Below are 21,857 nucleotides of genomic sequence, written 5' to 3' on the forward strand. Positions count from 1 at the left end.
GAATGATCTTTCCAAAGGATGCACATTCATTTTCATTTTTTTACACCTTTGTTAAATTTAAGTAGCAGAAATAACAAAACAATTGTATGGAAAGGAGGTAGAGTTGACATGATCTCAAAAAGCACAAGATAATACCATGGGAATGTCAAAGAGAAAAAGAAAAATAGTAAAGTTAGGTGTAAGAAAGAGAATATAACACACAAGAAAGAAACATAAAACCAGAGGATTCTCCGTTTAAGTCTTACATGTGAAATTCCAATTAGTTGGAGAATTCTGGAAAAATATAAATTATCAAAATATAATTTTTTTATTTTAATTAAAAATCATGAATTTACATAGGGCAATGTTGTTTGATTCATTCTGTTATTTTTTCCCTTCCCCCCTCCCTTCCCACCCCTCTTTTCTCTCTATACATTCCTTTCTTCCTCCATTCTTATCACCCTCCTTATCCCTAACCCTAAACCTAACCCTAACCGTAACACTAACCCCTCCTACCCCCCCATATGTCCTCATCCGCTTATCAGCGAGATCATTGGTCCTTTAGTTTTTTGAGATTGGTTTATCTCACTTAGCATGATATCCTCCAATTTCATCCATTTACCTGCGAATGCCATAATTTTGTTATTCCTCATGGCGGAGTAATATTCCGTTGTATATATATGCCACAGTTTCTTTATCCATTCATCAACTGAAGGGCATCTGGGTTGGTTCCACAATCTGGCTATAGTGAATTGAGCAGCTATGAACATTGATGTGGCTGTATCTCTGTAGTATGCTGATTTTAAGTCCTTTGGGTATAGGCCAAGGAGTGGGACAGCTGGGTCAAATGGTGGTTCCATTCCAAGCTTTCTGAGGAATCTCCATACTGCTTTCCAGAGTGGCTGCACTAGTTTGCAACCCCACCAGCAATGTATGAGTATATCTTTTTCCCCACATCCTCTCCAACACCTATTGTTGCTTATGTTCTTGATAATCACCATTCTAATTGGGGTGAGATGAAATCTTAGGGTAGTTTTGATTTGCGTTCTCTTATTACTAGAGATGTTGAACATTTTTTCATATATCTGTTGATTGCTTATACATCCTCTTCTGTGAAGTGTCTGTTCATTTCCTTAGCCCATTTGTTGATTAGATTATTTGTTTTCTTGGTGTAGAGTTTTTTGAGTTTTTTATAGATTCGGGATATTAGCGCTCTATCTGAAGTATGAGTGGCAAAGATATTCTCCCACTCTGTAGGCTCTCTCTTCACATTACTGATAGTTTCCTTTGCTGAGAGAAAGCTTTTTAGTTTGAATCCATCCCAGTTGTTGATTCTTGCTTTTATTTCTTGTGCTATGGGAGTCCTGTTAAGGAAGTCTGCTCCTAAGCCAACAAGTTGAAGGTTTGGACCTACTTTTTCTTCTATAAGATGCAGGGTCTCTGGTCTGATTCCGAGGTCCTTGATCCATTGTGAGTTGAGTTTTGTGCAGGGTGAGAGATAGGGGTTTAATTTCATTCTGTTGCATATGATTTTCCAGTTTTCCCAGCACCATTTGTTGAAGAGGCTATCTTTTCTCCATTGCATATTTTTGGCCCCTTTGTCTAGTATGAGAAAATTGTATTTATTTGTGTTTGTGTCCGTGTCCTCTATTCTGTAACATTGATCTACCTGTCTATTTTGGTACCAATACCATGCTGTTTTTGTTACTATTGCTTTGTAATAGAGTTGAAGATCTGGTATTGCGATACCCCCTGCTTCGCTCTTTCTACTGAGGATTGCTTTAGCTATTCTGGGTTTCTTATTCTTCCAGATGAATTTCATAATTGCTTGCTCTATTTCTGTAAGGTACATCATTGGGATTTTAATTGGAATTGCATTGAAAAAATTAAAATATGTATTCACTAGAGCTATATAATTTTACTGATTTTTTAACTTTTAAAGAAACTGACAGTGTTTGCTTTATGTAATTTTTTGACAACATAATATTTTAAAGTTAAATTTTTTTTCCATTTAATGTGTAAGGCTAGTTTATCCTTAAGGACAAATCCTGGGAAGATAGTAAATAAATTAGTAAATACAAAAAAATTTCATGATTATAGTATCAAAATCTAAGTGAAATTTTACCAGTTCAGACTCTACATTATATTAAAGGAATAGCCCTTCATAAGCTACTGGATGTTTCAGGAAATATGCATGTGTCTGTATCAATATATCTAATAACATAGTTCATGATTTTCTTACCACTCAGTAAAATTAAATAAGCAATTACTGACATTTAGGTTCATATTAAATAGGCATTCATAGGTATAAGAAGATTATTCCTTTCTATCGCAAAATTAGTTTTAAAGGAAAATAGTAGAAATACTTTTACTTAATAATAAAACAGAGATTTTCACAAACATCATGAATAAAGCCATTTGGAGATGTCCAGGCCAATTTAATAAGACATAAACATGAATAAAAGGTAATGTTTGAAATAAGGAAGCAAAATTATAATTATTTGAGGATATAATGATATTAGGGCTACTCAATACCCAATACTATCAATACTAACATTTAAAACACTAATCAAAGTTCTGTCAACTACTATGTTCAGTACAAAGTAACTATGCTAAATAATAGATTGTTTCTGTATCAACAACAACCTTTCAGAAAGTATTATAGGAAGGACAAAAATATCCTCAAAAGAGAAAATATCATTTGCATAAGAAGTTCATGAAGCCTAAATAAGCTGCTGTACTTTTTTAATATGAGTAAGTGATTAATGAGAAACAGGGAAAGAAGCATTAAAATTTCAAGATTCTTAGATTAAACAAAACAGGTATATATTATAAGATTTCAATTTTTCTCAGATTTGTCTGTGTTTTAAATCTGGTCTCAGTTTAAGTAAATGAACCAATCTTATCTCTGAGAATGTTTAGAATAAGAAATGAGGATAAAATAGTTAAGATTATTAGAAAGAAGGTTACTGACCCTCATAGATCGTTCTGGGCTTCTGGGGGTGTCTGCCTAGGTAGAGAATCGCTGGGCCAGATTGAAGTTACATGCGAATATACTCATTGCTAAAGACTGAAGCGGAGAGCCGGCTTTTGGAATCTATTTCATTCTCCTGTAATGTTATTGATCATCAGTTCTCTTGACCTCAGATTTCTTATCTGTGAAACTGTGGAGATGATACCGTTTTATCCAAAGGTATGTAGAAGGTTCTGGGAATAGTGTAGGTCAGCTCCTGTTGCTATGATAGTCGGACTGCTTTTGACTTGCTCTCCAGAAAATCTTCAGCAGTTTCTGCTCCCATCAGTGGCATCTCCTCCATGTTCCTTTCTGCACAGGGCTTTTTCCTTCAGTTTCTTTTTAAAGTTTTAGCAGACAGATGGTTGGAAAACAATGACTTCTTATTGCCAAGTTCTCATTTCTCAGAGATCAAACATCTCTCCAGTTGCTTATTAGTTATTTGGATACTAAGGGAGTATTTAGCATTATAACTGAATCCTCCAAATACTACAGTAAATACCACCTCTGGTGAAATGCAGGATTACTACTTTGGACAGAAGGGAGAAAAAACAACTTTTTTTTTTCCCTACAGAGAGAAATTCCCATAGGTGCATTCATGTACATGCATGCTTGCACACAGAGATACACACACACACTCATACAAACACACACACACACACACACACACACACACACAACTGCCTGATTACTTAGAAGGTGTTTGATTTTTTAAAATCTCTAAGTAGAGAATTACTTTCAAAATTTGCAGAAACAGAGGCTGGGGGTATAGCTCAGTTGGTAGAGTGCTTGCTTCACAAGGCCCTGGGTTCAATCCCCAGCACTACAAAAAAAAAAAAAAAAAAAAAAAAAAAAAAAAAAATTGCAGAAACAATATGCCTATTGCATTAAAACAACAGTTAGCTACACAGGAATTTATTTTGTTTCTTGTTTTTTTTTTTTAATTTTTTGGTGTGTTTTTGTTTTTGCTAAAGACAAAGTAATGAAATGGACATTTACGTAGATCAGACTTTCATCTCATCTGTTTCCGATGTGCATTGGACTGCATTCTTTTTGGAGCACAGTAGGAAATCTTGCATATACACAATAGTTCCCAATATATACTGGGCATTATCCCCCTAACCCCTGGCAACCAAGTCATGCAGTTGGAATCATATAGTACCTAGTCTGTTCAGGTTGGCTTCCTTCACTTACTTATAGGCATTTAAGATTCCTCCATGTCTCATCCTTCATGGTTTGCCAGCTCTTTCCTTTTTAACACAAAATAATTTTCCATTCTCTGGGTACCCCAGTTATTTATCCACTCATCTGCTGAAGAAAATCTTCATTGCTTCTGAGTTTTGGGAAATCTGAATAAAGCAGCTATAAACATCCATGTGTAGTTTTTTTTTTTTAATTTATTTTCATTCTTTAATGTATTATAGTAATGCAAAATTGTGAGGTTCATTTGACATATTCATAAATGTATATAACATAGTTTTCTCCATTTCAGTCCCCAGTACTAGTCCCTTCGCTTATGTGGACATGTGTTTTCAATTTATTTGGGTAAATATGAAGAAGTGCAAATGCCGATCTTATGGTAAGAATAGGTTTATAAGGAATACACAAAGTGCCTTCCAAATGGCTATTCCATTTTGCATTCCCATTGTCAGTGAGTCAGAATTCTGGCTACTGTATGTCTTCTCCAGCATTTGGTGTTAGTTTTCTGAAACCACTTGCAGTGGTACTTCATTAATGTTTCAATTCACAGTTCCCTAATGAGGAATGGACGTTGAACAAATGTTCCTATATTTGCTTTCCATTTGCATATATTTAGTGGGATGTCTGTTTAGGTCTTCTGTCTTCTTTTCAATTGTGTTATTCATTTTCTTATTGTTGAGTTTTCAGGGTTTTTGTGTATTTTGCACAAAGGTACTTCATCAGATGTGTCTTTTTCAAGAACTTTCTCCCAGTCTGTGACTTGCCTTCTCATTTTATGACATCATGCACAGAGAAGAAGTGTTTTTTCATTTTAATTGAAACCTAGCTTCTCAGGTGTTTCTCTCATGGATTCAGCTTTTGGTATTATGTCTATAAAGCCTTTACCATACCCAGGATCAGCTAGCTTTCTCAGTTTTATGATACTCTAGGACTTTTATATATTTTTATTTTACATTTAAGAGTACAACTCCTGTGAGTTATATTTTTTTGCAGAGTGTAGAGTCTGTGTCTGGATTCGTTGTTTTCATGTGAACATACAGTTTTTCTCACACCATATTGTGAAGAGGCTATCTTTGCCCTGTTGTGCTTCATTTGCTCCTTTATCAAATATCAGTTGACTAAATTTGGTGGGTTATTTTTGGGCTTTCTAATCTGTTGTGTTGATTTGCTTGTCTGTTCTTTTCACCACTTCCACACCTTCTTGATTTCTGTAGCCTTAATGTCAGTGTTGAAGCTGGGTGCCTCCATGTTCCAGCTTTGTTTGTCTTCAGTATTAAGTGGGTTGTTCTGGGTTTTTGCCTTGACATGTGAATTTTAGAACCAGGATGCCAGCTCTCCTGAGGACAGTTCTCTGAGTTTGATTGGCATCTTAGTTTATCTATAGACCAAGTTGGAAAGTACTGACATCATGAAATTATCAAGTTTTCCTATCCATGAACATAGAACCTCTCTCTGCTTATTAGGTTCTTTGGTTTCTTTAATCAGACTTGTAGTTTTCTACTTAGATTTTGACCATATTTTGTTAGATTTTCACAGAAGTATTTCAGTATTTTCAGTGTAGGTGTGAATGGTAGTGCGTTTTCATTTCGAATTCCATTTGTGCATTGCTGATATTTAGGAAAACAATTGAACTTTGTTTATCAACTTTACCTCCTGTATTACTTATTAGTTCTAGTTTTCTTTTGATTCTTTCAGATTTTCTACAGAGATGATCACATAAACAGACTTGTATTTTCTGTTTTTTAAATTTCCATTTCTTGTCTTATTTTATTAGCTAGGGTTTTCAGTATGATGTTGAAAAGGAGCAATGAGAAGAGCCAGCCTTGCTTTGTTCCTGTTCTTAGAACTTGGAGCTTCTCCTCCTAAAGCATGGTTTAAGTTGTAGGTTGTTGTGAGTACTCTTCATCAAGGTGCAGAGGTTCTCCTGTATCCTAGTTTATTGATGGTTTTTATCATGAATTTGTGATAAAATTTTGTCAAATGCTTTTTCTGTTTACATCTGTTGTTTTCTTCTTCAGTTTACTATCAAATGGATTACCTATTTATAGATTTTCAAATGGTAAACCAATCTTGCATACTTGACACAAAGTCCACTTTGTTATGGTGTACAATTTTTAAATTTATTGCTCGATTCAATTTGCTAATATTTTGTTAAGGAATTTTGCATCTATGTACATAAAGAATATTGGTGTTATATAGTTTTCTTTTAAGGCCTTTGTCTGGTTTTGTTATTAGGGTAATGTTGACCTCCGAGAATGTGTTAAGAAGTGTTTATTCTGTCTGGATCTTCTGAAAGAGATTGGAAAAGGGCATCCCTGCCTTGTTCCAGTTTTTAGGGGGAATGCTTTCAGTTTTTCACCATTTAGAATGATATTAGCCATGGGCTTAGCATAAATGGCCTTTACAATGTTAAGGAATGTTCCCACTATCCCTATTTTTTCTAGTGTTTTGAGCATGAAGGGGTGCTGAGATTGGAGAGAATCGCAATATTTTTCTTAATTAAATGTTTGTTAAAATTCATCATTTAACTCATTTGGACCTGACATTTTATGTTTGGTAAAATTGTTAATTATTGATTTGATAGACCTGTTCAGATTGTATGCTTCTTCTTGTGTGAATTTTGGCAGGTCACATTTTTCAAGGAATAGGTACATTTCATCTAGATTATCAAATTGATAGGCAGAGAATTGTTTGTAATATTTCTTGATTATCCCTTTAATGTCCATGATGTTTTTAGTGTTGGCCTTATCTTCATATATTATAGTAATAATTTGTGTATTTCCCCTTTTTTTTTTCGTAGTTAGATTGGCTAGAGGCTTCTTGGTTTTATTGATTTTTACAAAGAACTAACTTTGGGTTTTGTTGATTTTCTCCACTGACTTCCTGTTTTCAATTTCACTGGTTTTTGCTCTTATGTTTGTTTCTTTTATTCTACTTGCTTTGGATTTAATTTGTTCTTCATTTTCTAGTTTTCTAAGGTGGAAGCTTACATTATTGATCGTAGATCTTCTTTTCTAACATATGCAGTCAGTGCTATCAGTTTCTCTCTAAGCACTGTTCTTACTGCATTCCACACATTTTGATAAGTTCTATTTTCTTTTGCATTTCGTTCAGAATATTTTTAATGATTTCTCTTGTGATTTCTTCATTGACCCATATGTTATGTAGAAATGTGTTGTTTAAACTTCAAGAATTAGGTATTTTTCAGTCATCGTTCCATTGTTACTTTCTAGTTTAATTACATTATAGTCTCAAAGCAATTGTGATCTGTTTGCTATGCTCTTAACCCTAGTAAGGTATGTTTTATGGATCCAGATATGATTTGTTCTGGTGAATATTACATTTGAACTGGAGAAGAAGTTATTATCTGCTGTTGTTGGGTAAGGTAGCCTCGAGATGCCATTATATCCATTTGATTGATACAGCTTTTTAGTTCAACCAGGTCCTTTTGAACTTCTACCTGCTGAATCTGTCCATTTCTGACAGAGCAGTATTTGAGTCTCCAAATATAACTGTAGATCTCTCTCTTTTGCCCAGAAGTTCTCTCAGTTTTACTTTACATTTTTTTGATTAGGCATGTACACAGTAGGGATTATTATATCTGCTTGCACCGTGACCCTTTCATCACTAGGTAGTGGCCCTCCTCAGCACTGATACCATTCCTTGGTCTTCATGATGACTTTCCTCATCTGCTCTGACCCAATTTACTATAGCTACTCATGCATTCTTTTATTATTGTTAATCCAGCATATCTTTCATGATCCCTTGACTTTTAATTTCTACATATCTTTATATTGAAGGTATGTTTCTTGTAGAGAATATATAGTTGGGTCTAGATTTTAGCTACTCTGAAAACCTGTCTTCTAAGGGGTGCATTTAGACTATTATGTTCAAAGTCATTACTCACATATTTGAATTAATATCTACCATACTTCTCATTATTTTATGTTGGTTTCTCCTCTTACTTTTTTCCTATTTTTCTAGACATTATTTCAATTTCATGGTCTTAATTGAGCATTCTTTAGGATTCCATTTTTCTTATTTTTTAACATGTTTCTAATGGGTTGAATTTTCTTTTCTCCCCTGAAACTTGTATGTTGAAAACCCTAACTCCTGTAGTTATGGTCTTAGGAGGTCAGAAGGTGGTTAGATTATAGGAACAGAGCCCTACTGAATGGGATTAGTTTACTGCTGAGAAAAGACCCCTTGTTCCTTCTACCACTGGAGGATACAGAGAGAGGCACCATCAGTGAACCTGATGCCCTCACAGACACCCTGGCTTGAGTTTTTATCCTCCAGACCTTAAGAAACACACCCAGACAGACTAGGACCCATACCGATCATGCTGCATTTTTAAATTTTTTCTAAGTGGTAGTCCTAAAGTTTGCAATGTACAGACATGACTAATCCAAGTCCATTTCCAGAGTGCTTTGAGATCATTTATAAGTTCATTTCATAGTAGTGCTTATAATAATAAGTACCTGGTTGTAAAAATCTAATAACAGAGATACCTTATAATTTTTAAAAAAAGTATTTTCTCTTTCATGTTTCTGTATCATTGCCATCCATTTTACTTGCTCATGAGCACATGTAAGCACCAATATGCACATATGCACACACCTACACGCACACACAGATATACCTCATCTAATTCATGGTCACTGTTAGCTGGAGCACAATCTTATTTGTTAATGAATTAATTATTGATGAGAAAAGCAAGTGTTTGTATTGTCTCCACTGATCCCTTCTCTGTCTTTTTGTACATTTCAAATTCTGACCAATGTACATTTTTCTTTCCTTCTCGAGGACTTCTAATCTTTCTAGCAAGGCAGGTCTCCTGGAAACCCGTCTTCCAGTTTTTGGTTTGTCCTGAGAAAGTCTTTTTCTCCTTCTTCATTTCTGAAGAATAGTTTGGCTGGCTGCAGGATTCTAGGTAGATGAGTGCTTCTCTCTCATCTCTTCAGATAACTCGCGCCTCTTCATTTGTGCTTTCTAAAGTCGGGATGGGATATGCCCAGCTATACTTTCGGTGTGTTCTGCTCTTTGCGTTTGTCCTGCTTGGGGCACTCTTTCCCAAAAGCTCTTGTGATTCCTTGTCTAAAATGTATTTGGGGGAATTCTCAGTCCTTATTGCTTTGACCTTTTTCTCTGTTCCTTCCCGCCTACCCTAGGCCTGTGGTGGTTGTGCCACAGTCTTTGGAAATGGTTCTGTTTCCTTTCAGTTCATTTGGTTTTTAAAGTTCTCTTGTCATGTCCTCAGGTTCAGAGGTTCCCTGCTTAGCTGTGTCTGTTCTTTAATGAGCCCATTAAGTTTTTCTCCATTTCTGTTACAGTGTTTTGATCTCTGGAGTTTCTTCTCATTTGATATTTACCTTACTGCATTTCAGCTGCACTTAATATGGGGTCCATTCTGACATAAACATGCATGTCTGAGTATAATTTGCTCCATTCGGCCCCAGTGCTTCCTCTGTCCTTCCCTTCTTGCCTCCCCCATTCCCCTTCCTCTACTCTACTGGTATTCCTTTTATTTATTTTACTTACTTATTTATTATTTTTTAATTGTTGCTTTACAGATACATAGACATAGAATTCACTGTGGTATATTCATACTATATGTACATAATTTGGTCGATTTTGTTCCACATTTTCTCCCTTCTACTTCAATCTTCTACTCTGCTGATCCTCCCTCTGCTTTTATGGGGTCCCCCCCCCCACCATTTTTCCCTTTTTTGTTCTATGTTTCACATGTATGAAAAAATATTTATAACTTTCTGAATCTGGCTTATTTCACTTAGCATGATATACCCTGCTTCCATCCATTCACCAGAATATGCCGTAATTTCATTCTTCTTTAAGGCCAAATAAAACTTCATTGTGTGTATATACCACTTTTTTTTTTTTATCCATTAATCTGTTGGCAGGCACATTGGTTGATTCTACTTGGCTGTTGTGAGTTGTGCTACGATAAACTTTGATATGACTGTGTGACTGCTGATTTTAGATCTTTTGGATGAATACCAAGGAGTGGGACAGCTTGGTCATGTGTGGGTTCCATTCCTTGACAGCCGAGTCACATGGTGGTCCATTTCTAATCTTTTGAGGATTCTCTGCACTACCTTCCACAGTAATTGCACTAACTTGCAGTCCCACCAACAGTCTGAGTGCACCTTTTCCTCTCATCCTGGCCAGCATTTATCATTGTATTCTTGATGATCTCGTCTAGTGCTTGCTTCTTTTTGGTCTGTTCCTGACATCACCGTTGCTTGGCTTGCATTACCCCCTTGTTCACATGTGGTTATTTTTTTCCACTGAAGTACTTAGCATTTTAATCCTGCTTTTCAGTTCCTATTCTGATCATTTCAACATTCCAACCCTGATTGTTTTATCTCTTCAAACCTTATTTCCTGTTGTTTGGTTGGCTCTTTGCCTTTTTGTGTGCCTGTAAGTTTGATGAAAGACATGATGTCCCAGAAAAAGCCACCAGGGTAAACAAGCCTTTAACAAGAGACTGACTGACAGGGTGTATGGGAGAGGAAGTGTCCACTCCTGTAGTTAGGGCTCCAATTTTTGGTTAGCCAGCACCCCTGGACTTTGAACTTCCCTGGTTCTTTTCCATCTTTTTTTTTCCCCTCTTAATGTGGGTCAGGATGGCTGGAGGGGTGGAGTTTGACATTTTCTCCCTCTAGTAGGTTAGGGTCTGGTAAGGACACGCTGGCCACTTTCTGACTGGCCACTTGCTCCTGAGGCAGACCTTGTGAGGAAGAGCAGAAGAGTCTGAGATGTTCCTTTTCCCTGCACCTTCCAGAACCACATGGAATTTTTCTCCAGTATTTACTGCAAGGGCTTAGTAGACTTGGAGGTAACACTGAGGTTGTTGGGACCTCTCTGTGGCCGGGTTCCCAGAGTCATCCAGCAGTTCCCCAGTGACAGCTCAGGTTTCCCTACCCCAGCAGGGGTTTCCTGGGAGGCTTCTGTACATGGATTTCTGCATCTGCCCTTTTATGTCTCCAATGTTGAGGGCCACATTCTGCCCTGTGCCCAGACTTCCTTGCTGAAACCAAAAGGAATTCTCTTTTTTTTTTTTTTAAGTTTGTTTAGATTTTTAACTATTGTTAAACAGAGTGGCAACTCCTAAACTCCTTACATGGTGACCATACACCAGAAGTCAGAGTGTCTGGATCATTTTTTAAATCAAACTAACTTATATTTTATGTTCTAATTTCAGAAAGAAAATCATTGTGGTCTGTAAGATGTGATATTTAATTATACCCATTTAAGTGATCAGAGCACAGACATGCAAGTAAAGAAAAAGCAGATCAATTGGGGTGGTTTAAAAATTTAGACTCCAACACCAGAATTTTTAAGTGGTTGTTTTTTAACAAAAGAAAAATATTATTATAGAAACACCCACATTTTACAAACTATTTTTCTTATACAGACTTTAAAATTTTAGATAATGTTCTTTATCATAAAAAATAGTCTATTGATAGTCACATTTAGTATCAAACCTAGTCTTTCCTATTTCATCTTTTTCAGTATGTCTTGGAGATGAAAATTCTATACTTCTGAAATATCTGGAAAACTGCTGGAATACAATCGACTGCAATTGTAATGAAAACAGTGTGATCTCTTTGGGAGGAACTCTCTAGGGAGAGGGTATAATTTTATTTTCTTTGAGCCTTTGGAAGTCCTTTATCTGGTCCATATACAGGCTTCTGACATAAAAGGAAGGGTGTCTAGTCCAGGGCTTTGCTTTTTTTTTTTTTGTTAACCTAGTTTAGGTTCTTGGCATAATCAGTTCAAGCCAGCTCACGAGGATGACTCTTGGCAAGTACATATGCCCAAATCACAACTTTGTCTCACTCAGATATGCTTGTGAGAGAACCCAAAGCCATGGCAGAAGGTATGGAAACCTGTTTCTATAGTCCTTGTAGGTCACTATATGGCTGTATGACAGATGCAGAAGGAACCTGGCATGTGACAGATTGTTTTCCAAAGATGGCGGCAATAGCATGCTTTATCTAGTGTGTTCTTATAGCAAGACTTTGACAAACACCTCTCCAGCCAACAATAAAGCAGTTTCTTTCCTGTTGAAACCCAGTAGCCCCTTGTGACTTCGCTGACCAATAAAGAACCACAGGAGTAATGGCATTGGATTACTGAGGCTAACTCCCCAAAATGCATGCTCTTTTACCTGGTTCCATTAGCTCAATGACTCTGAAATTGAGCCACTGTACTATGAGGAAGCCAGAGTAGAGTGTGCAGATTCACCTCAAGAGGAGCCAGGGTCCCCAGCCCATAAGTCCCACTGAACTCCCAGCCAACAGCCAACACCAAGTTGTCGCCAGTCTTGTGGACAAGCTTGCAGTCCCCAGGTGCACCTCTCCCACCAGAGAGCTGTGCAGCAGTGATGAGCCCCCTTCAGTCTTCTGTGCTGTTTCTGAACACAATAAGTTAATTTTTATTACGCCTCTAAGTTTGGGGCTAAGCTGTTACATAGCAAAATGAATTTCTACTAGATGTAAACCTAAGGCACTTAACAGAATTTGTTTATGTGTTCATGAGAAAATAGCTTTTTATTCCTTTGCATCAATGGACCAGCCCTTTCTTCTATGTATAGCCATGCCATTCTACATGGGACAGGTCTACTTCTGGATACTTTATCCATCCACTATTGGGAAAACAAAACAGGGATCTGATCCACGAGTTAATTTGTTCTCCAAGATAAGCTCTCTGACTTGAAATATTCAAAAATCATCATGTCACACAACAGAAATCTGGAGTGAAACAGGCTGATTAATAGTGAGTTTCCATATGCATCTACAGAAATTTAGCACTGTTGAATATCTTCAGGGACTATGTCTAAATTACAGCAAGCACACCAAACAACGTGACATCAAGGGAATTTGCCTTTCCCTGACACATACTGCCTGCTTCACAAACACCAGTTTTCATGCCCTCCTCCCAGGATGAACATATGTGCAGGAGTGCTGTTGCCAGCCTGAGTCCAGCAGTGTCCAGCCCAGCTGAATGATGATTTCACCATCTATTAATTGTAGAGTCGGGGGATACCATAGAGGGCATCACAAGCCTTTTATTTCCAAGAGCAATGAAAATTAGGAACTTGGTCAAATCCCAGGAGGTTTAATGGGATTTTCACCCTAACTGCTTATTAGAGTCACCTGCACAGTCTCTTTCCAGTTCATCCTGACTTATTGTCCTAGGATGTGGCCTAGGCATTGCTGGTATTTTTTAAAGATTCCCCAGGTGAATTTATAGCTCAGCCAGCATCGAGAACTACATTGTCTAGCAAACTGGATAGCACAGTGTTTTTCAAAACATAGACCAAGTACTAGATATACAATTCTAAATAATAGAACATAGAAAGCTTCCACTTTCAATTTTTTTTCAATCACTGAGTTTAAGTCAAGATGAATGGCAAACTGTGGTGTTAAGTTTGTTGATAACAGTGTCTAATACATGCTAATCTCCCTTTTTAATTAGCAGAGCAAAGGTCTCTGGCTCTGGGACTTTGACAGCACTCAGCTGCTATCCATGTACGTTATCTTGGACAGTATCCATTTATATTATTTTCTACTCACTATTAATTTCAGCACTTGACTTATTTTGGTGAGCAGACTTGTATTTAGGTCAAAGATATACATTTTCCCTATCAGTTTCCATATCAATTTTACAAAGTTAATCAGCTTCAGAAAACATCAAGTGAATAACAGAACTTCTGGTACTAGAAGGTGTCGTATAAAGCTGTCCGTGTGACTGTAGTGACCGAGGTGTAGAAAGCACTGAGTTGAAGTCTTGGGATCGCCAATTTCTAGTGAGCCCCTTCAGAGCACCCCCTGCCCAAAAGAGTCAAGCAAATTCTGATATGAACAGATGGCATTTAACTGCCTTAAGTGTCACCTGTTCAGACAACCAAGTGACAGTAGCTATTGTTAGTGAGAAAAATCAGCACCGTGTGCCATGCCTGGTTCTGTTTCCACGCTTCCGTGGCCACCTACATTTTCTGTTCCTTGGCCGAGCAGAGCATGTAAGGAAGGTCACCCTGAGGCGGCCATACAGGGTTGGTGGGGGCAAGGTTTAATTTGCTTGGTCATAAATGCAGAGGCAAGTCATGTCACTGCCAATTCCTTTGGGGACCTTCACAAAGGAAAGCACCAACCAGTTTCCCGGAGGAACCTGTGGGTCGATTGCTTTCAAGGCACCTGGATGTGATTTACATGTGGTGTCAGAGTTTGGAAGGCAGGCTGCTGAAGGGACCAGTGATTAATTTGGGTGGCTCTGCAGACACAGGCTGCGTAAAGTGATAAAGAGGAGGAGGCCCGCCTAGTCAACCTTGCCTTCCAAATAGCCATCGAAATGTCTTTCTTCTTCTCTTAAACTGGGAAATTGTGCTTCTTGGCAGTCGAGCGGCAGCATTTGTATCGAGAGTACTTACTGGGAATTAGTGTTTCCTGATAATCTGTTACCCTCGAAGTTGAGGCTGGACTGGAGACTGGAGAGGTTCCCTGGTTCCGGAGTGTGTCCTACACCTCCGTTCTCAGCACGCAGCAGACACCACCGTGTTCTTTGACCTGCCTGTCATCAGGAATGATCTGCTGCTCGTTTCCTTTCTCCCAGCCTGGGTTATCACGTCAGAGTGCTTTCCTTTCAGTGCAGAGTGGCTTTTAAATAGCATCCCAAATTTCATTAGTGTCATCACCTCAGAAAATACAGGGGAAATGTTAATAAGATCCCCTCCATTTAATTCAATACGCGCTGCATTTCCCTTAATGTTTATGTCAAAGATGATTTGGTTTATAAATCTATTTGCTGCTTATACCCATAGCATGTTTTGAAAATATGTATTTTTTCTAGAAGAAATGTATTATTATTTCAATAAGAAAGTGATTGTGGAGCCTGGGCAGGTGGTTTAGTGGTAGAGTATGTGTTTAGCATATGTAAGGCCCTGGGTTAAATCCCCAAATAAAGGGGGAAATATTTCTGGCCAAACTTAGAAATTAGGAAATTACCAAAAACAAAAGCAAAAAAAAAAGTTACTCTCATTTTGATGTAAATATGAATTTGATGTCAGCTACAGTGAACATTTAATTTTCTGGGGACAGATTAAGAGTTTGTGGACTAACTGAACCCTTGACTTCCCTACCTGAGACCCACTTAGCAACCCTTTTTTTCCCTGGTAGTAGGAATTGAACCCAGTCGTCCTTCACTACTGAGCTACATCTGCAGTGCTCCCAAGCACCCCACACACACTATTTTGAGACAGGGTTTTACTATGTTCCTTAGGGCCTCACTAAGTTGCTGAGACTGGCCTCCATCTTGTGATCCTCCTGCATCTGCCTCCTGAGCATCTGGGATTACAGGTGTGGTCACTGCACCCACCTATCCCACCCTTCTTGAGTCACACACATAGACTGTGTCCTCATGTGCCTTTGCATGTGGGGATGTTTTCTAGACTTCTGCTTACGTAGCATGTCTGGGCCCACCTGTCAGTTCACTGAAACCCCAGAAATCATAGAGATTTTTCTGTTCTTTGATCTGCAGTTACACTGTGATCTGACATTGTTTGCGTATCACTGGACTACCGCCTCTCTCAGGCTGTCATCTCCATGACTATAAGGACTATTCTCTTCTCCCCTCGCCATTGTATCCCCAGCAACTAAAGCACAGTAGTTGCTTAATAAATACTTTTTAATAGGTAGTGCTTTTAAGAAGGAACTCAAATTTGTGTCACTGAGGGATTTCCATCCTGCTCCGTAAGATGGTGTGCGAGTCATTGGAACAGACCTTGTCCACCACCCAGATCTCGTCCCTGAGTAAACCGGTGGTCAGCAGCACAGAAAAATGAGTTGCTTTATGGAAAACTGGGAATTACATGGCAGGTGTGGGGAGGAGGCTTTAAAGGAAGTCAGGGTGAAGAAAAAGAAAGTGGAAACTTGACCTGGTGCCTTGCCAATCAGATCCATTCTGTTTGAAGAAAGGTGAGGAGGGGAAGAATACTAGGAAAGCACTACAGACTGATTTAACCGAGAGGCAACTCCAAGCTGTCTTTCACTCAGACAATTATTAGTGTGCCTAAAAATTTATTGAAAGGTTATTAGTGTTGTAACCTACTTTATTTGAATTATTTTATACACAAAAGAATAAAAATGTTTCTAAATATATCTGTTATGCAATCTCATTAATAAATTTATTGAGAAACACTTTTGGAGGTGCCCTACTGGTTCACTACACTTTTGACAAATTTTACTTAGAATTTCCTGGGCAGTCTTCTCCCACCCCCTTTATCACAACTACCCAATGAGCAACTCTAAGAGTGGCAACTTGATGGAGAAAAGAGTTGGTTTGACATAAGTGAATCTTCCTTTGGAATTTTTTTTTGGGGGGAATGTCTGAAAATAATTGCATCCTGATAAGAAACAATGGGATACACAAATAGCCTTGTAGTTATTATTCTTAAATGTTTAATTCCAAGAAGGAGATTGGAGTTAAGAATCACTGTCCTGTTGCTTCACTGCTTTGGCCTGTGGTCCACTGAAAGCTGAGCACTGAGCAGCATAGCCCTACTTAATCATAACTGGCCTTGGGCAGTGATCATTCTCTGCCCCAAATGCACACATTGCAAGTCTGTGGTTAATGGCATGGGTCATGTGCGTGGTCCACGACCCATCAGTCCCATTCCTTAGTTTGTCCCCTGTGGAAAGTATATTCATATAATTAAAAATGGTGTTTCCTCGGAATGTAAACCTACATTTCTTTAGGAAAGATAGTTGGATTTCTGTGACCCAACTAAGTCATTTCTGTCTCTTCACTTATACCTGAAGTCAGTAGAAGCCACAATTCTGATATCAAACACTCCACTACTCCATCAAGAGACAAGACCAGCAGTGTGCTGAAATGGTATATCCAGATACCAAAGACACAGGAAAGTCCTATTAAAATTCTCTTTTGCCCAACTGTTTTCAAAATAAGCAAATAAAGGTTGGGAGAATAACAGCCTTACCCCAATGTCTTGGCAACATTTAATGTTAACCGTTTTTTACTTAAAATTAAAGATTTCTATAGAAATGATAATCTCCCTCCTGTGAGTATATGGAACTCATAAAACCTGAAGAGTTTTAAAGGTCAGCAAGCATTGAGGGTTTCGTCCTGGGGATAAATTTCTAAATAACCCTGAGGAGAAAGAGAGGGAGGGAGGGAAAGAAGAAAGTTCAGCTTGTGGAAAGTAAAATGTGCAAACTTCACAGTATCCAGATTATCTTTTAATTGTGGCCATCAATCAGCTCACATCTGGTCTCTCCCAGAGCTCAAGAAGTTCTGTCCAAAGCCATATGATCCAACCAACAGAGAATCTGCGGCCCATTAAGAATCTTCAGGGTGGGGAGGGATATGGAAGGAAGTACCCTGTAGGTGGTTTTAAGAAATCACCTAAAAATAGGATAACAGATCCCCCTTCTAGCAAATTCTAGGAGAACCCAAGAGTAAAGCTATGCTTTTAATTAACAAGGTAAACGCTATTGTGCCTGTACCAGGTCAGGCATCAACTGCTGATCCTTTTCAAAGGGCTTTGCTCTCCAAATTATTTTATTTCAATCCACATTTTTACTAATGAATGAAACCGACCTGCAGTTAGTCATTTTATGAACATGATTTTATATTCTCTTTAAATGAAGATCGTTTAAAATCGAGCATTTAGAAATATATTTGCTCCCTTAATTGGTCCTGGGGGATGCCAACAAGTGTCTTCATGGATAGCTGATATTTTTAAGGTTTAAGATGTTTTCATTTCTTCTTATTGAGGGGGTTCATACTGACTGTTCCTGAAGTTCTGCGACTAAGGAATTAAATGGCATTAGTCTTTCTAAGCTCCAGTGTGTTCAGAACAGTGCTCAACGGTGGTAATCCCTGTGTCGTGCTGCATTTATCTCCCACTAGATACCTAAATGCTTTCCGCTTCTTCTCAGGCAGATAATTGCAGTGGGGTTGGAACCAGAGAAAAGACTTGAGCTAGTGCTGAGCAGTGGATATAAAAAGAAGTGTCACCCTGGTGGAAGTAAATAGACTCTGAGACTATAATCTCTGCCCTCATTTATTTTTGAAACCATAAATGCCCAGGGGAAAGCTAGTCATTTATTTGTCTGCAGAAATAACTGTCTGCAGTCATGTATGGTTTTTAACTTGGTGTTATTTCCGTACCTTCCCTTATAGCATCTTCTGTCTAGTATCACTTTAAGTTTCACGCTAAATATGGATTTTGTCGGCATAGTCTGCAAGATTCTTTGTGTTTTAAAAATAACGGTGTGTCCATCACCGGTTTTCCCAACAGAGTTCGTCAGGTGATCTGATGATCAGAAACATCCAGCTGACACACAGCGGGAAGTACGTCTGCATGGTGCACACGGGTGTGGACAGTGTCTCCTCAGCCGCCGAGCTCATAGTGAGAGGTAACGGGAGGGCCTCCTGGGTCCCCTGCCCTCACATCTTACCTCACCGTTTCTTTCTGGAGGAAGAGCCATGATGAGAGGGCGTGTGAGCATGCAGATTGCAGTATTGATTCCAGTCCTCCCCCTGCCAGCAAATAGGACAGTTCAGATGAATGTCAATTCAGAGAAACAGGATTCTTGACTCTGCCCTTCAGATAGCTCTCATGGTGACGGGGACTGCAAAATGGCTGCCAAGCTGACATGTTCTTGAGCATGTCATCAATTCAGCATATATATTAAATAGGAGAGAGAGAGTATCCTCTGTGTGTGTGTGTGTGTGTGTGTGTGTCCTTCTAAAAGATCAGGATTATGTATTCAGTATGCCTGAGAAAATTTGCCAACCTGAGCTACCGTCCAGAGTACTGATTTGCTGCTGGACTGAAAAGTGACCAGAGTGAATCATGAACTAAAACATGAATCAGATAAGGAACTGAGAACTACGAGGTGCACAGTGGGTTATAAGGGAAGGTCATCCCACCCAAAGCCAGGGCACGAAATTTGGAAGGAACAGGGGTTCTTCATGCAGTCATGATGGAGTGTGGTTTGGGGATCACAGCTCCCATCCAGAGTTAAGATCTGACAGTGGAAATGTGGGAGAGGGCTGTCATTACTAGGCGCTTGGCCTTTATCACCAAGTGCTGTCTAAACTGGACCACATGGGGGCCCTGAAGTGGTCACAGGACATACTCTTCACTTTGGCGGAAGGGGATGACAGTGGTGTGCGTACTCACCTTCCTTAGGTTCACCTGGACCACCAGGAAGTGTGAAGGTAGAAGAAATCACTGACACCACAGCCCAGCTGTCTTGGAAAGAAGGCATGGACAATCACAGCCCAGTTATCTCCTATGCCGTCCAGGCCAGGACACCTTTCTCTGTGGGGTGGCAAACTGTGACAACAGGTAAGAGGAGGGACAGCCACCTCTTCTGCTTAGGAATGGATTTCAGGTCCTGGCCGGGCACTGTAGACCCTGACCTCTCAAAACCGTTGCTTTGTAGTGCCTGAGATCATCGATGGAAATACACACACAGCTACTGTTGTGGAGTTAAACCCCTGGGTGGAATACGAATTTCGGGTTGTAGCCAGTAACAAAATCGGAGGTGGAGAACCCAGTTTACCCTCAGAAAAAGTAAGAACTGAAGAGGCAGGTTAGTGTTTCTGTTTTCTGAGTAACGGGTGAATAGATCTCCCTGGGTATGCATTTCTAGTTCCCTTGGTCTCCAGGCCAGTGGGGGAATCTGCATCTATAATCCAGTGTCACAATTATCTGATCTTCCTAATGAAATTTGCCATATGGTTTTTGTTGAAAGAAATGCATGTAAGTGACTCTGAGGTAGTGTGACATTTCCAGGAGTTCAGCCCCTCTTAAACCATCATTAGTGCATGTTGAGTGAATATGTTTATGTCACTTACGGTTATAATTACTATCTGACATCGTTACCCTGTTAGCAGGGAAGAGCTGTTTTCTTTATAACAAGCATTGACAAATTGGCAAAACAATGGTATCTGGAATTTTTGCTGCTAGGAAATCTCATTCTGTCACCAAGCTCAATGAACAAGAACAAGCTTAAACAATTGACAGTATATTTTGGCCTCTCAACTGTTCAATTAAGAAAGAATTATTGTTATTAATTTCCATGCAAGGCAATTATTAATATAAACTGCTTTATGATCCTAAAATTATCTTGATTTTAAGACTTAGGATTGGAATGTATAGCCAGCATCACATTATTGAGGCAGCTGATGGGGCCTAAACTTCCCTTTTCATAATCTGCATATTAATTAATATTAACTGATATGATATTTGAAACGGCAAGCAAGTCACTGTAGGAATTAACTAAGTCAAGATGAGAGTCAGAGGCTTCGTTTCAGCATCTTAGTGATGCAGTTTGATCAGGACCATGCATATGATGTGCATGGCAGGTGACAGGAGACACAGGGCCCAGGCCTGCCTGCAGCCTGCTCATTTGTTCACACAGCACGTATTCAGGGAGTGTCTACTGTGTGCTCAGCACTTTGCAGATGTTGCAGATACAGCTATGGGCATGACAAAGACCTACCTTCAAAGAATTTATATGCTAGCTGTGTCACTGCGGTTACTAACTAGAAAGTTCTCAGCCTAAGTGTGAAAGTCGATGCCTGCCTGAGGTTTTTAAATACCTCCTACTAGGATAGGAGGGCCCCAGTCTGCATCCTTCCTCCACAAAGCCAGTGTTGTTCTGAGACTCTCTCTTCTTGGAATAGTCACAAGTTCAGGGTTGATTCTGGACTGGTTTCCCAGCATCCCTGGCGAGTCAATTTTCTATGTCGTATTAGCCTTCACACCAGTTGCAACATACCTCTCAATTAGGTTTCGTTCTTATTACTGCTTGAGGGGTTTTGGATGCTTTATAATTTCATGTAAAAATAAAATTATTTGATGACCTCACCAAAATCTTGTATAATTTCATGCAAATATAAATTATGTGGAAGATGTTGCCTAAGGCATATGTAGAAAAGCACATATATGTGCCAATATACATGTATGTGATATATACATAGGTGTGTATGTATAATGTGAAACAGTGAGCTCTTTCACATATGTTAAAAGCAACAGCAAGACTTCTTTCAGATAAATATTGCTACATGCAAAGAGGTTTCATCTCTTTCTCTCTGACCCACACAGTTCCAGAAGTGCCTCCTTCTGAAGTCAGTGGAGGAGGCGGGAGCCGGTCTGAACTGGTGATCACCTGGGATGTAAGTGTCCAGGCAGCACCTCCCTCACACAATCCTCCTGGCCTCCCGGGTGGCGTTGATGCTGGCGGTGGCGCCTGCAGGGCTGGTACTGATGGCGGGGCTGCTAGTGATGCTGTGGTGATGCCGGTGCTGGCAGCACTGCTGGTTCTGGTAGTAGTGGCACTGGTGGTGGTTCTGATAGTCGTGCTGGCGATGCTGGCGATGGTGCTTATAGTGTTGCTCCTGATGCTATTAGCAGTACCAGTAGTGATGCTGGCGGTGGCACTTGCAATGATGCTGGTGGCACTAGTGCTGGTGGTGATCATGGGGGTGGTGCTGGCGATGCTGACGGAGGTTTTGCTGGGGGTGCTGGCACTGACTCTAGTGATTCCAGGGCTAGAGGTGGCACAGGGGGTGCTGCTGCCAACGGGATGGATGCTGCTGCAGCTGG

General features: G+C 39.3%; 1 protein-coding gene across 1 annotated transcript in view; it reads left to right on the forward strand.

Annotated features, from left to right (window-relative positions):
• Positions 1-21,857, forward strand: part of LOC306650327 (contactin-3-like) — a 346,287-nt gene that overhangs the window by 296,353 nt on the left and 28,077 nt on the right. Inside the window, 4 exon segments of the mRNA XM_079122220.1 lie at positions 18,537-18,654; positions 19,434-19,592; positions 19,690-19,839; positions 21,357-21,427. Coding sequence (XP_078978346.1) covers positions 18,537-18,654; positions 19,434-19,592; positions 19,690-19,839; positions 21,357-21,427 — 498 coding nt within the window.

The sequence above is a fragment of the Sciurus vulgaris genome (assembly GCF_902686455.1).
Source record: "Sciurus vulgaris genome assembly, chromosome: 19".
In the NCBI taxonomy this organism is placed as follows: Eukaryota; Metazoa; Chordata; class Mammalia; order Rodentia; family Sciuridae; genus Sciurus; species Sciurus vulgaris.